Source organism: Schistocerca nitens, chromosome 2 (assembly GCF_023898315.1).
Source record: "Schistocerca nitens isolate TAMUIC-IGC-003100 chromosome 2, iqSchNite1.1, whole genome shotgun sequence".
In the NCBI taxonomy this organism is placed as follows: domain Eukaryota; kingdom Metazoa; phylum Arthropoda; class Insecta; order Orthoptera; family Acrididae; genus Schistocerca; species Schistocerca nitens.
In genome coordinates, this window is record NC_064615.1 from 573,286,747 (window position 1) to 573,308,574 (window position 21,828).

The 21,828-nt window shown below is 40.8% G+C and overlaps 2 protein-coding genes across 4 annotated transcripts in view; both read right to left on the reverse strand.

Annotated features, from left to right (window-relative positions):
• Positions 1 to 21,828, reverse strand: part of LOC126236615 (uncharacterized) — a 206,682-nt gene that overhangs the window by 140,095 nt on the left and 44,759 nt on the right. The window lies entirely within an intron of this gene.
• The window catches only part of LOC126236614 (F-box/LRR-repeat protein fbxl-1-like), a 119,746-nt gene continuing 100,476 nt past the window's right edge, over positions 2,559 to 21,828 (reverse strand). For both annotated transcript variants that reach the window (XM_049946053.1, XM_049946052.1), the window contains 2 exons: positions 11,518 to 11,645; positions 2,559 to 2,953 (listed from right to left, as the gene is read on the reverse strand). In XM_049946053.1, the coding sequence (XP_049802010.1) occupies positions 2,751 to 2,953; positions 11,518 to 11,645 (331 nt within the window). In that variant the 3' untranslated portion in view covers positions 2,559 to 2,750. The remainder of the gene's footprint in view (positions 2,954 to 11,517; positions 11,646 to 21,828) is intronic.

A 21,828-nucleotide genomic window follows, 5' to 3' on the forward strand; every position in this document is an offset into this window, starting at 1 on the left:
GGTCGCACCAAACATTCACTTTTTCGATGTCTCGCTGTAACTGTACAGTGGCATGTGGAAAGTCTGAACCCCATATATGGACGTTATGCCTATTTACCATTTCACTGACAAGAAAGGTGGATTGATCAGTATAGCATATGCGATTTAAATAATCGTCAGTGTCATCAATGCTGTTGAGAATATCAGTTGAAAACTCAGCATGGGTCACCAAATCATTCAGTTGCAAGACCTGCACGATTTGCACTTTGTAAGCATGCAACCTAAGCTTTTCATGAAGAATCTTCACCACACTTGCTTGCGGTATTTGAAGTACACGTGATGCTTGCGTGTTGATTTAGATGGACTCTGTTGAAACAATTGCTGAACAGGATTAACAGTTGCATCACTCACACGAGGTCTGCCACTTCAAGGATTATCTTCAATGCTGTCTGTTTCGTTAAACTTTGCATACCATCGCTTTATTGATTTAATGTCAGGAGGGCTGTGTCCATAAGGAGCTGGAAATATACACTGAACGCTGATGGGCGATTTTGTTTCGTGAAACTAAAGCACACATTGCACTTTCTCCTATTTCGACACTATTTCGCCACCAACCATTGTGACCTAACAGACCGCGTCAGTGTTGTGGAGCACTAGTGCCATCTATTGGTCGCAACAACTAGTAACACTAACCTATGTAACAGCATCAAAAGTAACTTATTATGTTAAACGGTTATTCTGTTATAAATTTTTATAATCCGACCAAGACTTTGTGCTCACCCTCTGTAACATATTGTGTATAAAATTATATGAAACTTTACAGACAAACAATTGAGGTAATATTGACCTGTCCAAAATTCAAAAATTAGTTCTGGTATTGACTACTTATGGTGAGCAAAAGCAATGCTAGAGGAGGGTGTCCCTTTAAAAATTGCTCAAGTCTGTTAGAATGCACAATGGACATGAATGGATGGATGCAGGTGATCAGACAGGTTGCTTACATACATGTCACAGTTGTATCTAGACGTATCAGGGGTCCCATATCACTCCAACGGCACATTCCCCACACCATTACAGAGCCTCCATCAGCTTGAACAGTCCCCTGCTGGCATGCAGGGTTTATGGATTCTCCATACCCACACATGTCCGTCTGCTCGATACAAATGGAAACGAAACTCGTCCAACCAGGCAACACATTTCCAGTCATCAACAGTCCGATGTTGGTATTGATGGGCCCCAGTCGGTGTTGACGGGCCCAGGTGAAGCGTAGAGCTTTGCGTCGTGCAGTCATAAACAGTACACAAGTGGGGCTACGAAAGCCCATATCGATGTTTCGTTGAATGGTTCACATCCTGACACTTGATGGTTGATGGCCCATCATTGAAATCCGCAGCAAGATGGGTTGCACTTCTGTCATGCTGAATGATTCTCTTCAGTCGACGCTGACCCCATTCTTGCATGATCTTTTTCCAGCCACAGCGATGTCGGAGATTTGATGTTTTACACTCATGAAATAGTCGTACGGGAAAATCCCCACTTCATTGCTACCTTGGAGATGCAGCGTTCCACTGCTCATGCGCCGGCTATAACACCACGTTCAAACCAACTTAAATCTTGATAACCTGTCAGTGTAGCAGCAGTAACCAATCTTAACAACTGCACCAGACACTTGTTGTCGTATGTAGGCGTTTCTGACAGCAGCACCATACTCTGCCTGTTTACATATCTCTGTATCTGAATACGCATGCCTATACCAGTTTCTTTGGTGATTCAGTGTAGATAAAGAAGGGAGACGCAAAAAATATGCAACAGCAAAGATTTAACTAGGCAAAAGGAGTTTCTATCAAAATAAGCATCTGCTAACATAAAAAAAAAAAAATAAACCTTGAGACTGTTGACAGTAAGATCGATTGATCAAGCAAGCAATGAAGATGCCATTTAGTGAGAAACTGTGTCTAATAAGGAACATAATAAGTAGAAGAGCACTCATTACAACTTAAGTTGTAGTGGAAAATAATGGTTAACGTGATGGTAGAGAGGAAAAAACATAGGGGCAAGCCTCCCCAGGAGTACAGGAGACAGAGTGTTGCTCTCATAGGTTGCAGTAGACTAGTTATGCTAAAATGTAGAGGATGCTGATGGGTGACACGAATAGAGAGCTGCCTTGAACAAGCTTAGAATTAACAACCATCACCCCATTTCTGCATGCAAAACACTTTAAGATAGTATTAACTGTAGCAGAAAAAAAAAAACATGACAATCAACCTTCCGCCCCCCCCCCCCCCCTCTCTCTCTCTCCAGTGACCTACTGCAGTACATAAACTCGTCATTTCAATTCCTACATGGTTATGAAAGTTACCCTTAGTCTTTCGTTTTAGAGTTTTTTCAAGAAAATCTTGTATGCAGCAATTGTGAACTCAAAAAACTAAACATTTATTTCTACTTAAGCTGTTAAGTGTTAGCCTCCATCCTCTGCATTTGAAACAGTACTTATTTTTATGTCAGGGTATGTCACATTTTTTCATGCTGCACTAGTAAATTTTGTGTTTGCTGGGATTCAACCCATAAAGTTCACTAAATTTCTTAACGGATTTTGGATACAGCTTTATTTAAATAAGTTCCTTACACGGTAACTTTAATAAATGGTGTTTGAAACAGTAATATTTACTTACATAAATACATTTTTCATGTCAATATTTTTTTTCCTTACAAATCATTTGGAAATTTCCAGAAATCAGAACAAAACAGTTCATGTGTCTGCAAAACTATAATTAAGCAACTTGATCCCAAGGGGCACAGCAAACATGTGGACTACTGCGTGGACGGCACCACACTTCAGGCCGCACAACTGCAATACCCTTTCTGTGAGACATAAGTTCATCTAAGTGTTCACGAGTAATACTGTCACAGTACCCCAGATCCAGCCGTCGCAGCTTTGGTAGACTGGAGACCAAGAGCGGCAAAAAATCACGACCTGCAATATCAATAGAAGGATTACAATTAATTGTAAAGCAAAGTGTACAGCTACAGATAGACAGATGCTGAATGAAATGTGTTTGGCTGTCAAGAGAGCAATGCACGATGCCGGCACTGACCACCATAGCAGAATATAGTTAAATGATATTTCATAAAACCCAAAGAAATTCTAGTCATACATAAAGGCTGTTAGTGGCACCAAATATAGTGCCCACTCCCTAGCGAATGAGACAGAAACTGAAATTGAGAGTAACAAAGAGAAAGCTGAAATGCTTAACTCCATTTTCAAATGTTCCTTTACAAAGGAAAACCCAGGAGAACTGCCAAATTTAATTCTCATACCATTGAAAAGATAAATGAAATAAGTATTAGGATCAGTGGTGTTGAAAAACAGCTGAAATTGTTAAAACTGAACAAAGCTCCAGGACCCAAAGGAATCACTGTCAGAGTCTATGCTGAATTTGTAGCTGAATTAGCCCCTCTTCTAACTATAATCTATCGTTGATGCCTTGAACAAAAAACTGTGCCCAGGTCTTGGAAAAAAAGCACAGGTCACAACCATTTACAAGAAGGGTAATACAAATGATCCACAAAACTACCGTCCCATATCCCTGACATCGATTTGTTGTAGAAGCTTATAACATATTCTGAGTTCAGACATAATGAGGCACCTTTAACAGAATGATCTCCTCAATTTCAAATAGCATGGATCCTGAAAACATTGAGGATGCAAAATACAACTCACACTTTTCTCACATGACATACTGAAAGCTTTGGAACATCAAAGCAGTCACGTAGATGCAGAATTACTTGATTTCAGAAAAGCATTTGAATCAGTACCACACCTACACTTATTGTCAAAAGTACAATCATATGGGGTATCAAGTAAAATTCGTGACTAGACTGAGAACTTTTTGGTAGCGAGGATGCAGCTTATTATTTTGGATGGAGACTCATTGTCAGATATGGAAGTAACTTTAGGTGTGCCCCAGGGAAATGTGTTGGGACCCTTGCTGTTAATGCTATATATTAATGACCTAGCAGACAATATTAACAGTAACCTCAGGTTTTTTTTTTTTTTGCAGATGATGCAGTTATCTATAGTGAAGTACTATACGAAAGAAGCTGAGTAAATATTCAGTCACATCTCAATAAGATTTCAAAGAGGTGCGAAGATTGGCAGCTTGCTTTAAATGTTCAGAAATGTAAATTTGTGCACTGCACAAAATGAAAAAATATAGTATCCTATGACTGTAATATCAGTCCCTGTTTCATTTGCTAGGGACTGGCCACTACCTTTGGTGCCACTAACAGCCTTTACGTATGACAAGAATTTATTTCGGTTTTGTGAAATATCATTTGACTACACAGAAATGAGCCAATTCATCCAAATACCTGTGTGTCTCACTTTGTAGGGATATGAAATGCAATGTTCACTTAGGCTCAGTTGTGGACAAAGCAGGTGGTAGACTTCAATTTATTAGTAGAATACTGGGGAAGTGCAATTAGTCTACAAAGGAGATTGCTTACAAATCACTTGTGTGACCAGTTCTTGAATATACCCATACCAAATAGGACTAACAGGGGTTATTGAATGTATAGTGAGAAGGGCAACATGAATTATCACAGGTTTGTTTGATCCATGGGAGAGTGTCACAGAGTTACTGAAGGAACTGAACTGGAAGACTTCTGAAGATAGATGTAAACAATCCAAGAAAGTCTATTAACAAAAGTTTCAGGAACCAGCTTTAAATGATGGAATACACTATGACTGCCTACATATTGCTCGCATAAGGATCGTGAAGATACGATTAGAATAATTACTGCACATGCACAGAGGTATTCAAAGAATCATTTTTCTTGTGCTCCATACGCAAATGGAACAGAAAGGAAACCTAATAACTAGTACAGTGGATCGTACCCTCTGCCATGCACCTCACAGTGGTTTGCAGGGTACAGATGGAGATGTAGAACTGCTGTTTTGGACATTAATCAATATAATCTACATCAGCTTTTTCTTAATTAGCAAATGTGTTCTCCAACCTATGGTGTATTAATCGCAATTCATTTGCAGTCATAGTGGCACATGTCATTTACAAGATGGTTGGCTTCAATCAACACAACCCAAATCTCTTATCATTACAAAGTCATATATTGTAGTACCATGTTTACACAAGTATAAGACGAACCTGAGTACGAGACCCCCATTGTTTTAAGAGACTCCTTGGGAAAAATTAATTTTTAATATGTTCTGACTAATCAAATTTAAAAACTTTTACTGATGTAAGAGATCTGTCTAAAAAGTTGACTTTACACCTATTCTAAATTTATGCCATTTATTGATTGTCTACATTTTGATAAAATGAGAAATAAAATATACAAAAAGAAATTGATCACATTAATTTTTATCTTCACTACCTTTTTTGTTTACTGAGTCTGCCGTCTGTGGTATCACTAATTTTAATCAGCTCTAAAACTCATATCACAATTGCCACAAACATCTGTTTCTTCGGAATATGTCGTGATTTTTGTGGTTGTGGTTACTGTGGGACCCGATGGCTGTGTAGAATGAGCAGCTGACACAACCTCAATTGTTCCCATCATACCTCACAGTAAGCATTGACAACTTGCTGTGCGAAACACACTAGTATGCCACTGGTCGCCACCTAGAGTTTTGGCATCTCCTACTTTGATTCCAAGTGCAAAAGTATTCAAGGAAAACTGCAACTTAAACATGGTAGATGTTCATAAAAAGCCGAAGTATGCAGTATACATTCCCTTGGTTGGCTGTATGATGAAATTTCTGCCTATTTGACACTCTCCTCCCTGTAGTTCTCAGCCACACTAGGTCGCTGTTCCCCTCCAACTTCCCTTAGTGCTGTGCTTCAGCAAGAGTGAAACATGGACAGCAATATCTTATAGGGTGCAAGTCTATCTAACAACAGCAACTAATACATAAATAAAAGATTGCAATAATTATTCAATCCAATTCTAGAACTTTTGCTCCACGATCTAGTGACCCCTGTTCATACAGTTTCTGCAACAGATCTTTCCACTGCTATTTATTCTTGCGATAACAATTACAGTCAGTTTAATATGATTTATTTTGTTTGTCTAACATTTCATTTTGGATTAATTTTTCTTCTCATTTCATATGACTGTCATCATCTTTTTCTACAGCTGATTAAAAACTGGTAATGAGTTTCTCTGCTATTCTAATATGTGTACAAGAACGGAATTTCTCATTTGCAACCCATTTGGCATATCATTAGTTTCTCATAACCAAATAACCTATTGAGTTGTGTTCAGAATCAAGTGATGGTTTTTGAAGGATATGATTTTCACCTTTGAATGTTATCTTTGCTTAAAAAAGTATCAAATGTATGTATACAGTACCCATACATGAATGAGAATTTTTATTGCAAACCTATTCGAATACAACAAAAGTTTGTAAGTTTATAGAATTAAATGTTATTTCCTCCTGTGTTTAACAAAATTGTCAGTTTTTAAGCAGAGCATCAGATTTTTGTAATGGGTAGTTCACAGTTTCTCGCATGTCCATTGCACTAGTACCGCGATTCAAACATCATGTGATTATTCAAGCAAGGTCAATATTTTATTAGGAAATCTCTATCATATATGAACAAGTATTGTTTGATATACTCTACCATTCGGGACTGTTCAAAAAAAATTTGTACAAAATCTCAATAGTCAAAGCTTTATCTATAGATGTAAGACAACGCCTATATTAATCTATTAAACAACATAAAAATGTTGCCTCATCAGTGATAGGTTAATCTGCGAATATAGGACAATCTCATATTCTTCAAATGGTGAATTTGCGGAAAAACCATGTCTTATAATTGAGTACGATGTAAGTCAATTATTATCCACCATTTAGTTATACTTTTGTTTATTTTGGTAGCACTATCGTTTTACGTTGATGACACATGCTTTGTTTATTTGTTGTTATATCTTTGCAGTTTTCAAGCTGCTAGGTTAGTTTTGTTATCACTGCTGTGTTGTTAATCATGGCTGCTTCGCTGTCTATTTGCACCGAAGAAGAGCAACGTTCAGTGTTCCGTTTTTGTGGTCAGAAGGCGTATCAGGGGCTGAAATTCATCGAATACTTTTGGTACAGTACAGGAACAGTATTTTGCCATAATGGAGTGTCTACAAATGGACTGAAAAATTCCGAAATGGTCGCACAAGTGTTACGCATGATGAAGGAGCCGGACAACCTTTTATCGCCACCAATGATGAAACCATTGAGCGTTCACGTGAAGTCATTCTCTTCGACAGATGATTAACTATTGACAAAGTGGCACATCACCTGCACATTAGTCACAGTTCTGCCTACGAAATCATCCACAACAGATTTGGCTGTCATAAAGTTTCTGTAAGAAGGGGGCCCAAAACAACTCACACAGTTGTATAAACAAACGTGCTTGGACATCTGTAAAAAAAACATTTGGAACACTACGGTAACGAAAGGGACAACTTCTTAGACAGGATCATTACTGGTGACAAAACATGGATCCATCATTATGAGCCGGAGAGTAAACGGCAGAGTATGGAATGAAAACATCCAAATTCACCATGCAAGAAAAAGTTCAAGACCCAACCGTCCGCAAGAAAACTGATGCTTATGGTCCAGCAGTGGAACATTATGGGGAAAGGACACAACAATAAACAGTGTATGTTACAGTGAGATGCTTACTGCCAGGCTAAAGCCCGCAATTTGAAGCAAATGCAAGGATTGCTGTCAAAAGGTGTTGCGTTGTTGCACAACAATGCCCATCCACATACTGCTGCCCACACTGCTGAAACGCTCCAGAAACTCAAATTTGAAGTACTGGGTCATCTTCCATATAGTTCCCAATCTTGTCCCTTCTGACTATCACTTGTTTGTTCCACTCAAACAGATATTAAGAGGCCGTCGATTTGCCTCAGACAAAGCAGTGAAAGAAGCGGTGCATTCCAGGCTCGCAGCTTGACCGAGAACCTTCTTTTATGAGGGCATCAGGAAGCCTGTACAACGATGGACCAAGTGCGTTGAAACGCAAGGAGACTATGTTGAAAAATGATGTTCTTGTAAGTTTCCTATTTGATTACAGTAAAATTTTTAACTACTTTGCAGATAATAATTGACTAATCCCTGTACACATGGTAATTGTTTCCTCTCCTACCATTTCCTCCTTTCCCTTGATGGATTACAAGGTACTGACGACCTCAGAGTTTGACCACACCATGTGGGCCCCATTTTCAGCAGTTATTTTCTCCTCAACTAGTATACTGGATGGTGCTCACATACCTAAGCTATTTCTTACTGAGCACCCAGCCTAACTAAATCATGCAGTGAATAAGAAACACTTGCCAGATATTCTCCATCCACAAGTAATCACAGTTATGATATAAATTTGTTTCACTGCAGTGTGTTGTGCTCACATATCTCCAGCTATTTCTCACTGACCACCCGGCCTAACTACTTCATACATTGAACAAGAAACACTTGCTGAGTATTTCTCGTCTATAAATAATCATAGTTATGCTAGAAATTTTTTTCACTCCAGTGTGTGACTGATTTTTTTCTCTCTGAACTATAAGTCTACTTTTATTCTCCACTGTATTTATTGTGTATATTTTCAAATACATCAACATTTACCATCCATATTCCTTGCATAGAAAATTCTGATAAGTGGATGTAAAATAATGAAAAATGATTCAGTTGCTCTTAGCATGTGGAATAATGTCGTCACTAAACTACCATTACCAAACAGATAAAAACACCTGGTTAAGAAATCAGAGCATATGTATATTGTAGTTTATTACTGAGAAAATATGGTGTATGTCAGAAACAGTGATGGAACTAATTACAAGCATTAAATTGTACAAGAAAGTAAGAACTAAAATCACTGACAGATCACGTAGGAGTCAAGCTAATTTAAATACTTTTGTCTGTGCTTTTGCTGCTCAGAATACGTCTTTTCCTTTATAATATTACTTTTAATTTTAAATACCCTGTTGAGAAAAGCCTCAAGAGAACTCTTTCAGCAAGATAACTGAAACTAACTTAGCAGACTCAACAATACTGAGGATTTGCGAAACATCCTGACACTTGGCTGGAAGTCTCTCCTTACATCTTTTAACAGTCAGAAAAAGTTTTGAGGCTGTGTAGTCCAGCCATATTTTTTCTCAGATATCACAATATCACTGCAAAGACTACTGTGGTATCCTGATAGCTTATGTACCTTCTGAATATCTCTTAATTTTGGACTGTGGCACCTTCCTCCATCCCCTTTTCTCACATATTTATACTTTTCCCTTCAGGTAACTTACATAAGCTTCTGTGCATTTTCCCATCTTCTGTTTTACTTGCTCATTTACACTTTCAATACGTTATTGTGGTGTGTTTCATTTCTAAACTGTCTGTTTCCTTCCTTAATTATTGTGAAGTTGTTCTGTTTTTCTTCTTCTTCAGCCCCCCCCCCCTTTTTTTCAGTCATCCCTGCCTTCAGGGATCAAATTATCTTTCCATAACTTTTCTCCTCCTTTTTTCACAGTTACAGTGTTATCTGTGACTCCCACCTCTCATTCCACTTGCAACCAATTTTCTTCTGTCACACATTCCATTACTGAACACAACTCAGCACTTTTGTCTTGTTTAAATTCTAGCTGCTCAACAGTTTCAATATATATGTCATTTCCTTTTAGTTTATCAGCAGGCAGTATCTGTATTACCTTATTTTTTGTCAGTATTTTGAATTTAGCTTTATTTGTCATAACTACTGGAACACAGTCACAGCCAGTAACTGCACATTAATAGATAGCTATGTTTAACCACAATGTAGTAATTATGCTTGTTGAGTTTTGTGTAAAGACACAGGCTAACATCTTCTATCACACACTGGAGAATTTTTGAAATTATTAATTTCATGTTTCAATTTTTGATATTCTCTTGAACAAAACAAAGACACAAAGATGTAATTACATTTTTACTATACTTGCACTGTGCGTTGTAACAAGATGTAAGCATTTAATTCATTGTTCCGATATTCCCAGTAAAACTTCCATTTCACACAGCATGGAGCTTCCTCATCATAAAACAAACTCCAAAAGACACTGTGTTGCAAAGCTTTGTAGATCAATAATCACTCAACAGCTGCTCACATCTAACTGAGTATGACCAAAGCATAATCAAAAATTTGCTCATTGGCTACTACACTCATGATAATGCATGAGAGCAATGAGTTCATACAGTGTCTTGCATAACAAACATATCTCCATGCAAACAAACAGATACATCTGAACTCCCAGCAGTTTTTCTCCATTTTTTGTTTATTCAAAATAAACTGACTTGAACTGTACGCCTGCCTTATTTATAACGTGCTATTCACAGGTACCAATATGAAGCACCAAAGTGGTCTCATCCATTGTCAATATTTCAATAACAAACATGTACTTCTGCACAGTAGTGTGTAGTCAGCAGAAATATTCTCGGAGGACAATGTCTTCTGTACCCTGGCGCAAGAAGATGGTTCTGAATAAAATGTCTGTTTATGTTTTTGTTTATATGAATATGCTGGTGGAAAATTTTCTACATTCTGTTATATCCAACTGTTGCTGCAAAGTTTAGAACAAAGCCTGTTATCCACACATTGTTCATCACTGCAGCTAACTCCAGTAGCAGTGATTTTGCCCAAACTGAAATAGATACTGTAGACTCTTGGCCCTTGAAAATCATAATATATTCACGACTCCAGAGACAGAATTTCTTCAACTCCAACACACTGACTACAATTAGTTGTTCCTTGATATCTTTTCTTAATTTTCCTGAGAGTAGTTGTCAGAGAAAGGCTTAGTAGAACCTTTCAGAATATTGGAGTAATATGCCACATAACACTATTCCATTCATCAAGGCAAAAGTTTCTCAAAGGTGCACTGCCATTTTCTATACCTGCCAGTACTAATAATGCTGGAATAAGAGCTATTATATAATGGCTGTTAGCAGTTCACACACAGGAGATTACAGTGTGGTAATCCTAAATTCATTTATTAGTGCATGTATGCCACACAGCATGGTTTTCCACAATATAATATGAGAATATGAATCTGATTTGCTAGGTTAGGTGAACTTGCTCTGTTATGATCCATATTTCAACATTTTACACACTTTAGTAAAGAGTTACATTCCAGATTGGTTTCAGCCTTTGACAAATGAAGTTTCAAGTTATGTTTAAGACAGCCTAATTTTTTGTCTCTTAATGGTCCAAAGCAGTTGTTGTGTTACACACAGAAAACAATGATTAACAGTGTATCCATTCAACACAAATACGTTATGTACTACACGATGCTAAAGCTCATATGAGTGAATGATAGATTAAGTGAATAGCCATTGTAGGTTTGAGGCTGCTCAAACACAGCCCAGTGCAATTGCAACAACAACAACAACAACAACAACAACGACAACAACAAATAATAAAAGTTACTGTATGTCATAGTGTGTACAATACTCCATTAAGTACACAAATTTATCACTGATTTTTGAAACAGGATACACACCTGAAAGGCCATCATTCCAGATAAGACTCATAATTTGTATATGATGACAGTGCTCGATTATTTGAGACACACCTCGATCTGAGATATGAGGGCAGTGTATTACACACAATCTCCTGAGACCCGCACACCTGCAATCATAGCAGAGAATATGTATGTAGTAGATAACATTAAAAATTGTGAATTACCACTAAATATGATTACAGAAAAGAAAAGTTGTTACCTTCTCACAGAAGAAATATTTGAAACTGACATATTACTCTGATGTGTGTACTGATACTATAGTGTCACGTTTCCATAACTGATGGTGATGGTGATGATGATGATGGTGATGATGATTATAGTGAGGGAGAGGGTGTTATCCAGCACCAGCACATAACCTACTCATCTTGAATAGCACCAAGGGGTTTGCAAAGTGTAGTGTCACCATCCACCACCACCATGAAATAACTAAATAATAAACATGGCCATGTGCTCTCACTGCCTGGGATCTTATGGAGAGGTTTGGAATTTAGCCAGGACCTTGACTTCAAATCTGTAACGAGGCATTTTACACCACCACCTCTCCTCCCGAAACTGACCAAATACTGGTGATTAAAATTAATTTTGGACCAAGATTTGAACCATATACCTCAAAGTAGAAAAATACTGCAAAACCATGTATTAGTGTTATATCCTAGCCAGTAATGCCAACCGAGCCCGCTGCCAAAAAGGTTGGCAGCATCAAAGTCCGGACGCCGTCCGCATAAGCAGCGCCAGCGATACAGGAAATCGCCGCAAGTCTGCGCGCGCCACCGCTGGCTTCTGGCTTCTTAAGCGCTGGAGTCGCGAGTGCTAGGACAGTTCTGGATTTGCCGCTCAGTTGTACACTCGCCACCGAATTGTGTACCTGCTAGTCAGTTGTGTGTTCATCGCAGCAGAGTAGTTGTTTGTCGTCAGCTGACGCTGACCAAGCCGCTCCGACTCGAACTAGACAGATTTCTGTAGACCATGTTCACCACTGTGTTCTGTATCGTCGTTAATAAAGATAAGTACCGACTTTCATTTAATCTGAGTGTTTGGGTTTTCATCTTTCTGTTCACTGTTCCAGCGGACCGGTCGGCCCGCTATTAAAAGTGTGGCGGTGACTTCGTAGGCCGTTTCTACAGCGAAGTGTTGTCGCTACGAAGGCCGTCACAAAACTGGCGACGAGGACTTCCGAACTCGTGTGCAGGGCTGGTTTAACTTGTTTCTTGAGATAGAATTTTGGGGGCTGGTTTAATTTGTGTTCACTATGTCTGCCGAATTACAACAGTTGATCTTGTTACAGAGTCAGCAAATACAAAGTCTGGTGGAAGCAATCGCCAAACAAGCAGCTAATCCACCACCACACAAGGAACAAGCACAGGCAGCACCGCCTTTTCGTGCTTTTGAGGCATCACGAGAAGAATGGCAAGAATATTTCGCGCAGTTGCAGGTGCACATGTCAGTCTACAAAGTCACAGGTAATGAGCGGCAGCTTTATTTAATTTCCACTGCAGGCGTGGAAGTCTATAGACTACTTTGTAAGTTGTTCCCGGAATCCAAGCCAGAAGCTTTAGACTATGACGTTGTTGTTACCAAGCTTGCTGAGTATTTCGAGTCGCGAGTTCATGTGGCAGCGGCCAGATTCAAGTTCTTCAGATTAAAGAAACTGCCACATCAATCTAATAAACAGTGGTTAACAGATTTACGAGGCCTCACCCGTCAGTGCCGATTTAATTGTGTGTGTGGAGCTTCCTACAGTGATGTCATGTTACGAGACGCTATTACTCAAAACATTGCAGATTCTCGTATTCGTGCTGCTATCTTAAAGTTGCCTGACCCGTCATTAGAGACTGTGATGAACATTATTGAAGCCCAAGATACTTTTGACTATGCTGAGTGTGAGTTAGAACAGCCATGTATTTCTCAAATTGCCTGTGCTAAGCAAGTTATGTCACGCCCGCAGCCCCACCGGCAGAGTCAGACTGTAAACACTAGCCGGCCGCATCATGTTAAACACATTCGTCAGCCGCGTGTGTAAAATGATAAGAGTTAAGTCTTGCCCTAAGTGTGTTCTTGCTCATCCTCGTGAACGTTGCCCGTTAAGAAACGCGGTTTGTCACTTTTGTCAAAGGAAAGGACACATCCAGACTGTTTGTTTGCGTAAACGCAAGAACAATTCTAGTGCTGCCCAGCCCATGGATATTCATGTTCTTCAAAGCCAGCCCGCCCAGAAGGTCGCGTTTAAAGACTCTTCCACGGTTCGTGTGGGTAATAAACTTGTTCGCAATAAGCCACCCACCCAGCCCTCTGCTATGCGACCCAAGCGTAATTCAAACGCTGTAAAAAGTAATGTACAGACTGCAAGTGAAGCGGGAGTTGTTGTTCCACCCGCCCAACCCACGAGTTGTTGTAAGCAGCGAACACGCGCTAAACGCGCTGATTTTGTGTCTTCCGCCTCCACTGCACCGATCCAGAGACAGTGTAATAAACTCTTTGTGAAGCTACGCATCCAGGATAAGACCTTCAATTTTCAATTAGACACTGGTGCGTCTGTGACTCTCATAAATAGTGCTACGTATGCGGCTATCGGCCGCCCTAAACTTTCAGCGGCAAAACATTCTTTGGCTACTTATAGTGGCGAACACATTCCTGTGTTAGGTGTATGTAGCATGCCAGCCACATTCCGGGGCAACACAAAAACAGTTTCATTCACAGTGCTCCACACTACAGACAGTGTAAACATTTTCGGATTAGACTGTTTTGACTTGTTTGGCCTGTCTATCCAAGACAATGTGTTGCAACTTAATTCTGTTGTTGTTCCTCAAGACAGCATAACCGATTTGTGTAAACGATACAGTGACATATTTAAAGACGAACTAGGTTGTGCTGCGAACTTTGCCGCTCATATTACGTTAAAAGATAATGCTCAGCCTCGATTTTTTCGTGCTCGTCCAGTGCCTCACGCCCTCCGGGCACCTGTAGAAGATGAACTTCGTCGTTGGCAAAACAACGGTGTTATTCAACCCGTTTCAGCGAGCCAGTGGGCTTCTTCCTTAGTTATTATAAATAAACCGTCTGGCAAGTTACGGTTGTGTGCTGATTTTAAGTCGACCGTTAATCCTCAGACTGTCATTGATTCTTTTCCTTTGCCTAGACCGGATGAGCTGATGGATAAGTTAGGGGAAGCTCGTTTCTATTCCAAAATTGATCTCCGTGAAGCATATTTGCAATTGCCCCTCAACGAGCAATCACAACAGTATTTTGTCATAAACACGTCGTTGGGGTTGTTCCGTTTTCTGCGTTTGCCTTTTGGTTGTGCGTCAGCTCCAGCTGTTTTTCAGCGTTTTTTGTCCCAACTTTTCGCTAATGTGCCATCGTGTTGCAACTATTTAGACGATATTGTTGTGTCCAGTCGGACGCCTGCTGAACATTTCCGTAATTTGGAGTGTTTGTTTACAGTGTTGTCTCAGGCAGGCCTACGTTGCAACATCGATAAATGTTCATTTTTCCTTATGGAGATGGAGTATCTGGGACATGTTATTAATGCTCAAGGCATTCATCCCTCCCAGTCACATTTAGCAGCTATTCGTGATTTGCCCGCCCCTCGCAATCTGCATGAATTGCAAGCAGTTCTTGGCAAATTGACATATTATATTAGGTTTATACCTAATGCATCACAGATTGCTGCACCGTTGCATCGTCTCCGCCGTAAGAAGGTTCCGTTTGTGTGGTCAGCTGATTGCCAATCAGCCTTTCAGCAGCTTAAAGAGGCTTTATTGAATGATCGTTGTCTGGTCCATTACGACCCTAACAAGCCTCTGGTGTTAGCTTGTGATGCCTCTTCTTTCGGCCTCGGCGCTGTGTTGTCTCACCGAGTCGGTAACACCGAACGTCCTATTGCGTTCGCCTCTAAATTGCTAAACAAAGCTCAGTGTAATTATAGCCAATTGGACAAGGAAGCGTTGGCTATTGTGTTCGGTGTCACAAAATTCCGTCACTACCTCTATGGTAGACCATTCTATTTAGTAACAGATCACAAGCCCCTGACGTCACTGTTTCATCCGTCTAAACCAGTTCCTCAGCGGACAGCTCAGAGACTACAACGTTGGGCTCTTTTGTTATCACAATACCAGTATGAGATACTGTATCACCCTACAGCTCAGCATGCAAACGCTGACGCGCTTTCTCGATTGCCGATTGCTGCGGATGAGGTCTTCGATTCCTCTGACGACTTGCCATCAGATTGACGCCGATGAGCATCAATCCCTCCGGGATTTTCCGATTGATTATCGTCAGGTGGCACGTGAGACAGCTACGGATCCTCATCTGAGTTTACTATTAAGTTTTGTTCAACGTGGTTGGCCGTCCAAGGCAAAGGACATATCGGATCCTGTGGTTCGTCGCTATTATCCGCAACGTCATCTGTTGTCCGTTTCGCACGGAGTTTTGCTGTTACGCACCGAGAATGACCAGCTTCGTGTAGTGGTTCCCCAAGTGCTCCAATCCAAGGTCCTCGACTTGTTGCATCAAGGTCATTGGGGAGTGGTCCGCACCAAGCAGCTTGCCCGCCGTCATTGTACATGGATCGGTATTGATAAGCAGATTACGCAGATGTCTACAGATTGTTCGACATGTGCCGAACACCAAGCTGCTCCGCCTCAATGCTATTTTGAGTGGGCACGCCCTGCCGGTCCCTGGCAGCGAGTACATATTGATTTCGCTGGTCCATATTGGAATTCTCGTTGGTTCATCGTGATAGATGCATTTAGTAATTTTCCGTTTGTTGTGCCCATGCAGTCTACAACGTCTGCACAAACTATACAGGCGTTGACTTCAATTTTTTGTATTGAGGGTCTTCCAGAAGTTTTAGTGTCTCACAATGGTCCACAATTTACCTCTGCTGAATTTGAAAGTTTTTGTTCTGCCAATGGCATTCGCCATGTTCTTACTCCGCCGTTCCACCCTCAATCGAATGGTGCAGCGGAACGTTTTGTACGCATATTCACGGATCATATGGACCGCCTTCGTGCTACGCACTCTCGTCAGCAGGCCCTCATCACGTTCCTGTCGTCGTACCGGACCACGCCACGCGACGGCCCTTCGCCTGCGGAGCTTCTCCACGGCCGTCGTCATCGCACCCTACTACGGTTGTTGCACCCCCCGGATCGACCCGCCGCTTCTGAGCATCACACGCGTTTTCAGCGCAACGACGCCGTTTTTTTCAGTTTATCACGGTCGCCGTCGTTGGGAACGTGGTACCGTGATAAGTGTCCAGGGTCGCGGTTTTTATACTGTTCACGGTGCTACTGGGGTGCACAGGAGGCATCAGAACCAGTTGCGCCGCGCTGGCCGCCCGGATTCTGCCGCTCGTTCTTTGTCCACAGATTTGGTCCGCGGTGGGTTCCAGCCGCGCCTTCCGACTTCGCTGCCGTCCCCAGGGCAGCAGCAGCCGTCGCCGCTACCACGCCGACAGCCCGTCCAGTTGATGCCTCCCGCGCAGCTTCATGTGGGAGCGCCCCGGGTGGTCGCTCCGGCGCCTGCGGTCCCTCTTCAGTCGCCACCGCCTTCGGAGCTGATGGACGTCGACCCCTCAGCCGGGCCGCCTTCCCAAGCGGTGGCTGTGCAGCCTGTACTGCAGCCGCTTTCCTTGGGCACCCCCAAGGAGTCTGACACCGCAGCACCTTGTCCGGCGCCCACTCAGCAGCCGTCGACGCAGCGTCAGGAGACGCTGCCTCTCTTCGTGGGTCCCGACGCCCTGTCGCGTCCAGTACCGGAAGCTGCGCCCGTGGTCACAGGCGTGCACCCTGACCTCGGTTTTCAGTCGGTGTTTCCCGAGGCCCCGCGCAGCCAATGCTGGGGTGCGGACCGGGGACTGCCACCGACAACAGTCTCCGCCCCAGTCTCTTCTGCTACGTCTGCGGCCAGACCCCTCTCCCGCCGTCGACGCTCGCCACGTCATTATTCAACGACAGTACGGCGATTTGGTGGGGAGGAGTGTTATATCCTAGCCAGTAATGCCAACCGAGCCCGCTGCCAAAAAGGTTGGCAGCATCAAAGTCCGGACGCCGTCCGCATAAGCAGCGCCAGCGATACAGGAAATCGCCGCAAGTCTGCGCGCGCCACCGCTGGCTTCTGGCTTCTTAAGCGCTGGAGTCACGAGCGCTAGGACAGTTCTGGATTCGCCGCTCAGTTGTACACTCGCCACCGAATTGTGTACCTGCTAGTCAGTTGTGTGTTCATCGCAGCAGAGTAGTTGTTTGTCGTCAGCCGACGCTGACCAAGCCGCTCCGACTCGAACTAGACAGATTTCTGTAGACCATGTTCACCACTGTGTTCTGTATCGTCGTTAGTAAAGATAAGTACCGACTTTCATTTAATCCGAGTGTTTGGGTTTTCATCTTTCTGTTCACTGTTCCAGCGGACCGGTCGGCCCGCTATTAAAAGTGTGGCGGTGACTTCGTAGGCCGTTTCTACAGCGAAGTGTTGTCGCTACGAAGGCCGTCACAAAAGTTAGTAGGCTTGACTAAAGAGCATAATAAATCTGTTTCTTCCTAAATTAAATCTTAGCTTCCTTATGACTGTGCCACAGAAAGTCAAGAACCATAAAAATAAAAAGGATTTACTACTGCTATCTTTCCTGTTCTAACTACAGGCTTGGTTGCTTTTTTAATTGAAAATGCTAATTTATCTTTCAGTTTACATCACCATATTTCATCAAGTTACTACTGTTTCTATCATCTTTCACATTTATTTCCAATCATATCAGATATGTAACTGGTCTTATCTTCTTGTTTACACAGTACATCGTGACACTGTTCGGATTTCAATAAGATATTACTGTGAAAACAATCTGTTAATCCATTCATTCAAACTGTATTAACTCAAACATTTATTTATTTAGTGTGTGGCATTGAAAATCATATATGATCACACAGGGTATGTGGGGGTAAAAGTACTTGTAGGGCAAATGTACAAATCAATTTTTCTGGTCCCCAAAGCAGAAGTCCACCATATTCCCACCAGGCAGTGCACACTTCATCTCTTCAGTTCCGGTCTGGAAGCTCGTCGTATTTGGACACTTACGGATGCAGAAAATACAGTAAGTCACTTTTGTATGTTTTCTATGTAAAATTTGTGTAGTTTTCATTGAATATTAAGTGAACCTCAATCTATCTACGAATTAGATAAACTCAGTATTGGAACAGTAATGTAAATGGATACGTAATAAAATCTACTCACCAAGGAGCAGCAGGAGAACATACACACAAAAAGGTTTAACTTTTACAAGCTTTCGGAGCAAGTAACTCCGAAAGCTTGTAAAGATTTTTTATTTATCCATTTACATTACATTGTCAATAACTGATTATATTCGTTGTTATATCAGTATTGGGACTGGCAGCTATCAGATTCCAATATCCACCTTGATCTTCATGAATTTAGCTGTATGTATTATCTGTAGACTTCTGAAAAAGAAAATGGCAGAATGGGGTAAAAGTATACAGGTATAACAAGGTAAAAGTTCATATGAGTTACTTTTACTCCATCAAGAAACTATTTGTGAACTTTTATGCCATAACCTGTACTTGGACTAGTGTAGTCTCCTCTCATGTATTCTAGCATTCTTTGTTGGTATTTATTTATCTTAAGTGCCTAACCATCCACATTAGAGAACTTAATTTTTCTTTTCTATATTTTTTCTTTCACAGGGTGTTCATGTTTTCAAACATATCTACCTCTCAGGCACTCTTCAAATATAATCACATCTTCCACAAGACATTTTTTTCCAGAAGCCAACTGAGAACATCAACTTTCACAGCCATTAACAGAGCCACTCTAGCATCAAGCTCTTAGCCTTTTTAAATGGGACCTCAATATGGCAAGCATCCAAAGCTACTGTGTTTTCAAAGGCTGCCTTAAGAAAATGTCTTAAAATGGCAAAGGAAGTCAGCACTTGGACCATTTCATGATAACTTTTTCATTGGACGAAGAACTGTGTTTCCCTTGATAAACATTTCTTCAGCCTTACTCTCCGAACATAAAATATTTACTTTTTGAATCACTGAAAAATAAAAAGTTCTTAATTTGTTTCTCCATGAATTTATTTATAATCAATTATTTTCCTCAGTTGGGAGTAAGAGTATGCAGAATCATTTTTTAAGAAAACTTTTATTGCATCTCTCATAGCACTTGGATGACAAACTTCTGCACATTTGTTACAAAGATACCTAGCTGTTGCATATGTAACTAATATAATATTGCTGCAAGTTTTTAAAGAAATTTTTAGTAAAACAAAAAATCTGTACTTTTATCCTTCTACCCAATACAAGGTATGAAGAATAATCAAAAACAAAGTACGTAAGTACATATAAAAACAAAAGGATATTAATCTCATGGGTCATAAACAAACAGATATTTTACATATTCCGTTGCTTCTTGGGTCACAGAAGTCTGATCACCAACCAGGATATGACCATAAAGGGCTTTCTACTTTAATGAGTATATGGTGTGTCCACTGGTAACATACTGACAGTCTAATGAAGCTGCCTTTACCCATCGATGAAATGAATTGAGTGCTCACATCTGACATGGTTTGTTTTTGTCTTGTCAAAACTAGTCCATATTTTCTGGTGCAGGTCAAAGCTCGCGCTTTTTCTGTGATACAGGGAAAGTTGTTGATACATACTAATAACCACACTCCTCGCTGTTTTTCTTATTCTTCAGTGATACTAAAACTGTCAACAAATAGTTTTCTGGCTTTTAAGCATGGAGGCTGTAGTCCATCAGTTGCCACACTAAGATTACTGGTGGCTTGAAAGCAAAGGATTACTTTGTATTTTAGTGTATTTTAATGCTAAGTTGGTGAATAAGTTCATAGCATTTTTGTTTTGCATGCTGGTATTCTGCTTGCTATGGGCTTTTTTTGTCAATTACCATTTTTTATTTGTAATTCACTGTTGCTATTAGAGTTCACATATTGTCATTTTGTCATATGGAGACAACGAGTGGAGCTGTAGACAAAACAAAATGGCATGCCCAATGGAGAAATCAGAAGATTTCTGACATATTCTCCTGTCTGAGTTCAATAGAGGGGTGACAGACACTGAAGCAGCCAGAAACATTTGCACTGTGTATGGAGATAATGCCATTTGACATAGCATGACAAGAAACTGGTTTTCTTGTTTTAAGGAGGCTTGTTTTGACATTAGTGACTCTCCGCGTACAGGAAGAGCTTCGGGGTTTGATGAAGATCATTTAAACACATTAATCCCCAATGATCCATGTCAGTGTACTTGAGAACTGGCAAATGTGATGATTTGTGATCATTCCACCATGGTGTAACTTCTACATGCTTTGGGGAAGGTTCAAAAATAAGGTGTGTGGGTACCACATGCTCTAAGTTAAACTCACAAAAATCAGCAGTGGTCATAAGTGCATTCTGCTTGCTTGTCATCAATTGGCTCATGAACAACTCTGACCATTCCTGTCGTCTATTATTATTTGTGATAAGAAATGGTGTCTTTATGCTAACATAAAGAACGCAAAGAAGTGGCTGAGCCCAAACAAGGCAGCAACTCCCCTTAAAACACCTGCACACATCCACAAAAGATATTATTATGCATCTGGTGGAACAGTGACAGTGTGGTGTACTACTAATTGCTACTTTGAGGTATAACCATCACTGCTGACATTTATCGTCAACAACTAAGGCACCTTGCAGATTCATTCCAAGAACAATGATGAGGAACACTCCATGGAGTGATGTTACTCTACGATAACATCCAGCTACATTCTGCTAGAATGATAAAGAACACTAGACAGTAGTTGGGTTGAGAAGTCACTCCACAGCAGTCTTATTCAGATGATCTTGCACCCTCAGATTTTCAGCTTTCTCACTCTGTATCCAACAACCTTCAAAAAAACTTCCTTTCTATATGAATATGTGCTCCAATTATGGCTCAATGAGTTCTTCCCCTCAAAAGTACATGATATCTACAGCCACGGAACCGAAAAGTACCCCAGCTCTGACAGACTGTTGTAAATAGAGAAGGAGATTATTATTTATGACTAAAGTCTCTGTTATCTATCTCTTGTGTTTATTAAACATGTGGAAATACTCAACAAACTTATGCACCAGCCCAATAATTAAGGAGTAAAGTCACCAAATAGTAGAGACACTGAGAAGCCAACTGGATTGAAAACTTTGGTAGCTTCCAGAAGAAAACACACACATGTGTGTAAGGCTACATTGTACCAGCTGAATACACTGTGCTGGGACTGGAGTTCTGCAGCTTCAAAGGGGTGAGGGTT